At 31.7% G+C, this 10,596-nt stretch overlaps 1 protein-coding gene across 7 annotated transcripts in view; it reads right to left on the bottom strand.

Moving 5' to 3' along the window:
- Nucleotides 1–1,396: 1,396 nt before the first annotated feature.
- Nucleotides 1,397–10,596, bottom strand: part of POSTN (periostin) — a 35,759-nt gene continuing 26,559 nt past the window's right edge. For 2 of the 7 annotated variants that reach the window (XM_019447703.2, XM_019447704.2), the window contains 6 exons: nucleotides 9,746–9,835; nucleotides 8,988–9,077; nucleotides 8,180–8,257; nucleotides 7,707–7,790; nucleotides 3,361–3,402; nucleotides 1,397–2,184 (listed from right to left, as the gene is read on the bottom strand). In XM_019447703.2, the coding sequence (XP_019303248.1) occupies nucleotides 2,147–2,184; nucleotides 3,361–3,402; nucleotides 7,707–7,790; nucleotides 8,180–8,257; nucleotides 8,988–9,077; nucleotides 9,746–9,835 (422 nt within the window). In that variant the 3' untranslated portion in view covers nucleotides 1,397–2,146. The remainder of the gene's footprint in view (nucleotides 2,185–3,360; nucleotides 3,403–7,706; nucleotides 7,791–8,179; nucleotides 8,258–8,987; nucleotides 9,078–9,745; nucleotides 9,836–10,596) is intronic. The other 5 variants (XM_019447705.2, XM_019447708.2, XM_019447706.2 and 2 more) reach the window with 3 other exon arrangements.

The following is a 10,596-nucleotide window of genomic DNA, read 5'->3' as shown; positions in this document are numbered from 1 at the left end:
ATTTATATTATTTATTTATTATTAAATCCTTATTTTGGAGTTTAAAATTATTTATTTTCATATATTTTAAATCTTATTTTTATTTGTATTATTGTTATAGTTTATTAATAATTATTACATTTTATCTTTAAATATATTTGCATGTGTCATTTGAAAGACTCTGTCCTTTACCAAAGAGATATGCTAGATTTTTGTATGTGTACTAACCAAAACTGATTTCTTCTCTCTTCTTTGGTTCAATAATAATAATGGAAAAAAGGGCAGGGCTTTAAAGTTAGCAGTCTTTAAAAAGACCTTAACGTCATTCCTATTGTTGTGGATTACCATGTTCAAAGTACAACTTGGGAACACTTGTCTCATCATCAAATGAAAACCCTGAAGGCGGCTAAATGAATGAGCCAAACTTCTATTTATTCTATGCAATAACTTGTGATCTTCTAGAGGATCATGAACAACATGCTGTCTGTTTGGAATAGTCATCTTTGTTGATGATGGTTCAGTATATTCTACCAGTACTACCTTATATAACCATCCCTCTGAATCATTTTGGGACCACCATGGCCACACTCTGTCCAGTTGAGATTGTAGTCCCAAAATTCTCTGCATGAATACAGAGTTAGTAGGGCATTTTGCTTCCTGGCAGAGGTTCTAAATGCTATACATAAATCTCACCACTATCCTGGACTAGAAAGCATTCTGGAAAACCAAGGCTCTTGAGCACTTCCTCCATGTCACTGCCATATCTTTATATTTTACTTCCTCATCCCAATTGCTTCCCCAAAAAACCAATGCTTTCACCTACCCCCCCCCCCGCCCCCCCGCCAAAATTTAGATCCTTTAATTGTATGTTAGTAGTGAGGCTCTCATCCAAGCTGGACATCTGTGATCAAGACTGGTATCTTGAGTTTGACCTTCCTCAGTTTTTTGTGTATAATACAATTTTATTACATAGTCACCAGTTTCTCATGAGTATGGATTCTGTTCCCTGATTGCTCTCATTCACAAGATGACACTTGTTGAGATCTAAGTAGATCAACTGATATCTTTATCATTCTCTGCAAACAAATATTTTTCTTTTACTATGCAATGGATTCCAGTGTTACTTCAGTCTTAGTTAAGGGAATCTCTGTGACTTTTCCTATGTCTAGCAAAATCCTAAGAAAAGTTAATGTATTTGTGTCCTTGTAGAACTGTTTATTCTTCTACTATAGCTCATAGTGAGTTATGAATTATTGGTGATTTGTTTCTTTACTCTTTGAAGACAGTAACTGTCTGGTTCACAACCTGGCATGGTTCTGGGGTTCTATTAGGTATTCAGTTGATGCTTAATGATTGCTTCATTGAGTAATGATTCTTTATATAACATAATAGTTTAAAAAATTCAAGAAACACTAAATTCATTCAATTTCCTTTATTGAGTATTTGTAATAAAAAAAGAGGTATAAAGTCTTGTTCCCAAGTCCAAACCACTTATTAATTTAAACCTTGAGTTTTCTGATTACCCAATTTGAAGTAATTCTTTTTATAAGTGAAAAAATTGTTTTATTGAAAATTTGAGATAAAAATATGTATTGAAAAAAGCATATGGCAAACATTTCAAGAGTACAAAATTAGTTGTAGAAATAACATAATTTACTGGTAATCCCACATTGTATTAGAAATGTGTGAAGTTTTTTGACATAAAAGTTTTGTTTGCTTGTTTTTTTAGTACTGAGCACCCAGTTTTATAGCTTAGCTTCCCATGGAGAGGTACCTGCTTGCATACATTTTATCTATCTCTTAGATTCAAGGCTTAATCTTCTCAATGGAATGTGAGACTTGAATTTTGATAACTCAGGTGACAAGAATCTTCTTTGATGGATTCCAAAGTTAGCTAGAATTTTTAATGTCAATATGTAAAAGCCTGTATGTAAGGTGTTCTATTTCCTTCAGTTCCTATCCCACAGCAGACTAACCCCCACAATTTCCTTCATGTTTCTCATTCAGAGAAAAAAAAAGATGAAATTTGTATTCAGAATTTTTCTGTGTTTGCTTTTTTTGTGCTGGTGTTTCTTTTCCTGAAGTCAGTGTGGCTCTCATAATTTTCGCTTAGCATCAGGTTATTGATTTAGGGTGGTATAAACTTTGCTGTCTGGTTGCTGGATTTTCACTGAGAACGACCTTCTCTGGATCGTCTTCTAGATCCTGATAGGAAGAAAGAAGAACACATAGATTGTAAATGTGATGAAACTTTAGAATTTAACAATATGATATCCTATGCATGACTATATCTATAAAGACCATAATTTCTTACTGTATTAAACATTAGATTCTGTTTTCTTAATATCCTGTTTATGGTGATGAAATCAAGGTTATCTTTTGATTAAAAGTGTATGAAAATAATAATTTGAAGTTTGATTTTAGTTCTTTAGAAAACTTGGATGAATAGGATGTTTAGAAGAAATCCCTGATAAAACCTTCAATTAAAAAGTATTTGTATAATTGATTCTTTAATTTCAATTGTCTATGTTGGGTTGGTTTAAAATCAGATATACCTATAATGCATTTACAATCCTTGCAATTTCTTTTGACTATTAATATGTAATTATTTTAGAAAGTCCAATCTTGGAATTTGTTTGAAGTTCCACATGGAAAATCTGTCATTGTTTAATCTATTAGAATGCAAGAGAACCTGAGTGAAAGATTAGAAAATGCATATAAGTATAGTTATGAAGAAAACTGTAGTGCATGGGTAATATATGCATGTGTATAATCTACACATTATATCAAAATTTTGTAGAAAGTTATATTAATAACTTTCTATATGTGTATAGTTTTATTTTTTTATTATTTTTTTAATGTTTATTTTTGAGAGAGAGAGACAGAGCATGAGTGGGGGAGGGGCAGAGAGAGAGGGAGACAAAGAATCTGAAGCAGGCTTCAGGCTCAGAGCTGTCAGCACAGAGCCTGATGTGGGGCTGGAACCCACTAATGTTTACTAACCTTTAATTTTACTAATGTTTCAAACTGTAGCCTGATCTCTAACATTTTTAGAGAGTTCAGGTTCACCAGCAACCAACTTTTGCTTGGCTCATATTCAAGGATTTCTTTTCAACTTAACTCTACTTGAATCTACTTTAGTGGTTTCAAAAATCTAGCACTTTACTTGAGTATGATTGCCTTTCCTTTAACATTTGTTATCCTTACATCTTACTGATAGTGTAGAACATGAATAAGTTATTTTCTGATTTTTATCAGCAAAATACTTTGCCTCAAAATTTGCTAACTTGTCTCCCTGAAAGACAACAAGATCCAATAAAATATATTAAAACATTACCCTTTGGATGTATCTCCTATGCACAGTACTATCAATACATTTACCTTGAACTCTTTTGTTGGCGTGTATCTTCCTCACAGGTGTGTCTAAAATTAAATAGTTGTAGTTAGAAATACTTTCAAGTTATGGCTAACATAGACAGGAGACCGTAATTAAAGAAAAGTATAAAGTTTAAAATAAGCATCACTTAAACATGTAGTTTTTTTTGGAATCATGAGACTTTTTCATTGGCTACAGACAGGCATTTGTTGTCCACTGATGAGAACGAATGTTCACTATTTGCAAAACATTGTTTCATTATGGCATTTGGAGCCCCATACAATGTGTCATTTTTCCATAGAGTAAGTGACTTACATGACTTTTTCACCTTTTTTATAAAAAGCATTGCTTTATGATGAAGGAATATTTAATATTATATACAGTGTAACAGAAGTGTCTTCCCAGAGATACTGAGTCATTTTTCCAGTCATTCCTATTTGTGATGTATCAGACTTCTGCCTCTGAAATTCTCATTGTAAATTAATTCACAATTACCTTATAGAACGCCAGGACAACAAGATAGCATTGGCCTAATAACTCTAGAAATATAATATTAACCAACTTAGGAAATGTGTGCCAACATACTCCCAAGTTTAATTCCAATCCTGTAAGACCATTTACAAAATTAACTAGTTAAAAATAATAAAAGCTTTCATATTTAAGATTTTAAAGTGTTTCATAACTATACAGTTTTTCTGTTGTTATAGTTGCATAATACTTCCCAATTCCTTGTTTTTCTTTAACTCCTCAACAAGACCCCCTGGTAGGCCCAAATTCACATTTTCACTCTGCTATTGGATGCTTAAGATCAAGGTTAAATGTGGTTTCTACAGTGACTTCATTTTTCTGCTTACCTTGTAAAATTTTTCTCTATACATTTCTTGCTTTTATATATTATTTATACCCAATAATCAGGTCAAAATCTTTCTATTATATATATATATATATATTTTCAATTCTCTGAAATTTCATTAAAAAGTAAAGCAAGAAACTGTCACCAACAGTTATGTTGGCTGTATGACACCAAGTAAGAAAGAAACATTTTAAAAATGTTTGAATAATTTTGTTTCTACATGGCACATTTCCAACATGGTTTATTTCCCACGGAATGTAAGATGTGTAATCACTTATGATACGTTGTTAACAGAGTAAAATAGAATACAGAACTGTAGAAAACCTCATTAGGTTCGATATTGAGTCTAAGTTTTTTTGAGATAGAAAAGTCTGAATTATGGACTATGGTCCAATTGATATATTTCCATTAACTTCAGGTTTATTTGGTAACAAAATAAGGGCTTATAAAATATAGTCAAGAAGAGATGGATCCAGTCTTTAATTAGTGAATAAGACCATTGTTTATAATGGACTTGTTAAACTCCAAATAACAGTTACTGTATAATTTAAAGCAAGCTCACAGAAGTATTCGCAGCATTACGTTTCAAAACAAGCACTTACACTCAGATTTTCTTTCATATACTTGGCAGCATCCAATTAAGTAATTAATTTGTTACTAGTTTGCTATGACAATATTAAAATAAGAAGTATTAATTGTTTGCAAAAAAATCTTTAGGAGAAAGTCTAATAAAGTGTAGAAAATCAGATTTGTTCCCAGTGGCTTTCTGCTATCTCAATATGAATGAAAGTGGGATCAAGTCATATGCTTAGAGAAGCAAAATGTGGGAGAATAAACCAATCATATGAATGATCCCACATGAAGGCCCCTCCCTACCATGTTTTATGAAACACGCAAAGTGCTTCAGCCCAATTATTTATAGGATTTTTGCATATTTACCATGGGTATGGCTCTCAGAAATTTAAATTAGGTGTAAAATATTACTTCATTACATTTATACTATATAAGTGTATTGTGTTAATATAGTTGGCCCTGATATTTACAGTAGCTAGCATTACTGGGAGCTTGTGTTTACTGAGCGTTATTCCAAGTGCTTTTCATACATTAACTCATTTATATGTAAGTGACATTACTATCCTCATTTTCAGATGAAGAATCAACTTAAGTTAGTTTGAGTTGGAGCCCAGATCAAAAGCCAGACCTGCAAGCTGATCCCTATTCTCTACACAGGCTTTACATGTTATATTGGCAGATTTGTCAAAACCATCCAAAATGACTTGTTTTTTGTTCCTTCCTCTATAGCTTGATACTCTCCCTTAATTACTTTGGTAGTTTTAGTAAATGTCATTTTATCTAAGATAAGTGTGAAACTTCTATGCATTTCATGAGAACATTTTTTAGTTGGGGGCTTGGATGTACTTCAATGATAAATCACAATATTGAAACCAAAAGGGCCACTGAGCCATGTTACTAGTCATGACTAGAATAATTGAGGAATATACTCAATTCATCAAAATGTACTATATGTATCACTATAAGCAGTCTAGATAGAAAACTCCAAGCTTTAATATGAAGACTACAGTTTGGATAGAGGTCAATTATCTATACTATGAAAGAACAAAAGCAAGCCTTGCGTGGTGTACTCTTTATTCACAGCAGCTTCTTTGGAAATAGGTATCTTAGGATCTGGACACTTATAACTCAGTGATGACGCATTGGTTTTACAGGGCTAGGAAAAAAAAATACTAGCATGTCTAGTTAGTTTCCAGATACTAGTAACTATGCTTCTTATGTTGTCTTTCTTATGAGAAGAAAAGCCTTAGAAATGTTTTTTTAAAATTTGTGATGTGGCGTTGTGGAAATTAATGCTTTATAGATATGTAGAGAAACCAAATATTGAGAACTAAAGGAATCAACCTCTGGGATAAAAATAACAGGAGTTAAAGAAAGATTTCCTTAACTAAAATTAGAATATCATATTCTTGTAGCAGGTATATTTTCTTTTGCCTGAAGTTATTGTTATGTACTTAGTTCGCTGTCTAAAATCGACTTGTTAACTGGGGCTTATTAAAGGTGAAGAAAACATACTTACCTGAAGTTTAAGACTAAATAAAGCAAAGCAATGTATATATAGGTGCAGCTACTAATTGATTCATTCTCTAAAAAGCACTGCCATTCTACAAAGCTGCTTACTATGGCAAGGACTTAACAAAAAAAAAAAAAAAGAATTCAATTTAACCTTCATAATATCTTCACCACTTCCCTCAAATCCTTGTTTTCCTAGCTGACAGTTAAACATTTGTGGGTAGATGAGTAAATTCTGTATTAGATCATACAGAAAACTTTGATTCTATTACGGTTTTGGCTGTGTCACACTCTCCCTACAGTCTGAACGGAAATCTTGTATTTTTCAGACACATATTTTTCTATTGAGGGGAAATTTAATCATTGGTTAAATAAAAATTATTTATTTTTACTATTGCTGAAGGGTCTCAACACTATATATAAGAGATTTTACCTATATAAAATAAAGAATAAAGAAACAATTGCTTAAAATATGTGTGGTCCCAAAAGAATTTACATCTTGGACATAGTGATAACAAATTAAGCAGAAAAACCATCTTGGACAATACTTTGGAGAAATACCAAGTTTCAGTTGTGTTTCTCAAATATTTCAAGAAGTATTTTTGATTTTTGTAAATAATTTATATGCTTCTTTAAAACAATTTGTCATCTAAATACTTTCATTTTTAATAAAATGAACTAGAAATTCATTTATTCAAATGCCAATTACCCAAATAATATTTCATTAGTATTTACTATTTCTTTGAATAATTACCATTTAGAGTTTGCATAAGATTTTGAATTCTTTTTTTTCTCCTTTGGTTTTAAAAGCAGGTCCTTTTAATGCCATAGACAGAGAACATTCATACTTTAAAGATTAATTTCGTATGCAAAATAATTTACATCTCCAGGTATAGATTATCACTCAAACTGTTAGAAGAAACAGATATTCATTCTCAAGAATGTAGTTTGGAAAAGAAAATTGCTAAATGCACTGTTTTGTTTTTATTTCTAGATCTATGCACTTAAAAAATCTATAAACATGCTTTTTATTATTGTTGTGGGGGCAGTGAATACATTTTTTTAAATATAAAAAGTATGTCAATTTAGACTTCTTTAAACAACTACCAATTTAAAAAGTATTCTTCTTTCAGATACTTAAAATATCCTTACAATTATCTGTATCAAAGAAAAAAAAATATTCATTGCTCCCCAAGTTTATACCATACAACTTTTTAAAGACCGTTTCAACTAGTAATCATTTCTTCATTATTATTACTTAAACTTCTATTGAACTGATCAGTCTCTTAAGACAATGTATGATGTTGTCTTTTTCAACCTTATGAAAAGAAGAACCTGAATGTTCAGTCTTTAAAAAGTTGAATTCAGTCACCAGAACCTGTTAGGTGGGTTAGTGGTTTTCCTTTTACTAACCTCCCTGAAGCAGTCTTTTAATGTCTTCATCTTCAAATAAATGACCATCACCTCCTTCAATGAATTTGGTGACCTTGGTGACCTCTGAGAGGATACATGTTTATAGCAGAAATTGGTTTATGTAATAGAAACACAGGAGACTTGATGTGATACATAATGGCATCTGGCAAACAATGAATTCCAGACCAACACTTGGTTCTTTTTCTATCTTTAGTGTTGGTTTTTGATAAGTCAGTTTTCTTATAAGGCTATTGAACAATATATCACAAAACAATCAATACAACCCAATGTCATTTGGATTTCATTCTCTATCTTTGGGCTTTTGTTCACGTTGGCATGGAACTTGAATGAAAGAATGAGATAGAGTAGAAAACCTGTAAAAGGGCTCAAAGATTATCTTAGACTGAAACAGGTAGCTTAGGTCAAGTCACATTTTAATTTTTCTACACCTTCTTGCAATATTTATTGCTGACCTTCCTGCAATAATTTCTTCAGTGTTTCTTCTGTTTCTCCACCACCAGTGGAAATCCTAGTGTATTTTATTTCAGGACCTGAAAGAAAGGAAAAAAAAATTTTTTTAAAAAAGGTCTAAAACAGCTATGGGCAAACTTCCTACCGAAAGGGCCAGATAGGAAGTATTTTAGACTTTGTAGGCCATACGGCTCGTGGTGCAGCTATTCACATTGCCATATTAGTGTGAAAATAGTTACACACGTTATACGAAGGACTGATCACACTGGGTTCCAGACAGAACTTTACGTAAGTAGGTGGCGCAAGCCATGGTTGCTGACTGCTCATTTAAACAAATACTTAAAACATAGCTGAATTCAGAATTTTAGGCTAATTCATTGGTGGGAGACTGACACAGAGGTTTGCTAACTGATCAGTTGCCTTATACAAACTTGTGTATATTTCAGTATGTAGATGTGTAATAAACCTTAAGCTAAATGGAAAATCAAAGGAGGGAATCGTTTTTCTTCTAGGATTTACTAACTCATTACAAATAGCAAGGGGAAAATGTTATGTCACAGGTATGAATATGTATAATAAAAACACATGCTTATAGATTAGTCCACAAATTCCAATTCAGAGAAAAACACAGATTAAATAGTTAGGATAATATTATTGCTGTCAAAAAATGATGTATCTTCAGTAACCACCATGAAAATGACTTAGTCAATTTCTCTAGTGATTCTTATAGAGACAGAGCTTTTTTTAAGATTTACTATGGTTTTATCTTTATAATTCAAGCATAGTTCCATGTATGGAATCAAAGATTACCTGTAATGATTCGTTCTTCTCTTGTCTCTTTTTCGGTTATTTCCACAGGCACTCCATCAATGATTTTAGTGTATTTTTTAATAATTGGCTCTAAAAGTAGGGGAAGAAAAATGCATATGGTATATCCCCTTATGATGCCTAAACTGCCAAATGTAGACATTTTCATTATTAAATATATTTCTCAAAGCCATACCATTTAGAATTCAAACATAATCATTTGGGGGACATATCTTAAATAGGTTTAGATCAACAAATGTCTAAAAAGCGTAGTAGTTATGTCCTGAATCTTGGGTGAGGGAGAGAGCTAACTCTCCATGCCATACTTATTTTCTGACAATGGAGTGAGTGTTTAGTAAGAATCCAGGGAATTATGCATCATTAGAGTGGGAACCCTGCTGGAGAGTCCCAGCAGTGACTGATTAGTCAACCTTATACAATGGTCATTTTTTCTTCTAAATCCAATAGATCACTTTGTATTGACATTATTATCATTATATTTCATAATCATCACTTGCATATGCACGATATGCATATGTTGGACCTGGTGACTTAATGGTTAAATTAACTCCAATTTGTTACATTGGCTTAATTTCATTAAAGGTAAATTGTATTTTATTTGTAAGTGAGAAAAATATTCCCACAATTTATATAAAAAGAAAGCCAAGAGAAAACATCAGATGTTCAATATATTTAACCAACACTATTTCAAAATGATCACAGTGATCCTAACCAGGCTTTAGGAAATACACATAACGCACCTCCATGGATCACTTCAGTTACTGTTTCACCTTCTTTAATCAGTCTGAGCTCAGGTTCACCTTCAATTTTGACCTTTGTTATTGTGGGTCCTGAGGTATTGTTTTAGGAGACAAATTATCATGTTAAGGCAGTTCTTTAACTTTGACAGAACAGGAAATTTGTTTTAACACTTGGTGTTATTCAAACATCAAAGTGGTTTCAGGTTCTATGAAATCAATTTTAAACATTTCCCATTGTCTTCAAATTAAGCAGTATTTATGAGACCAAATGACTCAGTCTATTGGTGTGCTACTACAATTACTTTCATGATTCATGTTTTAGCATTTAGCATAAGTTCATCCATTCATTTGCAGTTGTGAAGTAGAATCACAGAAGGTATTATATGTCGCTGTACTTTGTGAATTATACAGTATGTACAAATTTAAGTTGCTCTAATGATAAGTAATTTAGATCTTACTTTACTATGCTGATATCATCTATAACTTTTATTAAATTTTTAAATTTAATTTTTAATTACTCAATACTGTACACTTTTTATCAAATGTGCATAAGACTGAACATGTAAAAAAACCTCAACCTTTGGTACATATATTTAAGACACCGAATTTCAGATTTTCTGGGAAAATGAATTTGAGTACTTACCTTATATGTGAAAATTATTTATTGATTAATAATTACTAATTATTTTAATAATTAATATACTAATTAATAATAAAACAGTCCTTCAAATGCAGAAGTTAAACAAATGTTGCATTTGACTTACAAAATGATTTTGCTCCCAGAGAAAATCATTTTGAATGTTAGAAAGCTGATTACTACATTAGTTGACCAAGACTATTTTATAGAGAAG

Source organism: Panthera pardus, unplaced genomic scaffold (assembly GCF_024362965.1).
Source record: "Panthera pardus isolate Hobbes unplaced genomic scaffold, ASM2436296v1 HiC_scaffold_1, whole genome shotgun sequence".
In the NCBI taxonomy this organism is placed as follows: Eukaryota; Metazoa; Chordata; class Mammalia; order Carnivora; family Felidae; genus Panthera; species Panthera pardus.
This window is presented reverse-complemented; position numbering and strand designations above follow the sequence as displayed.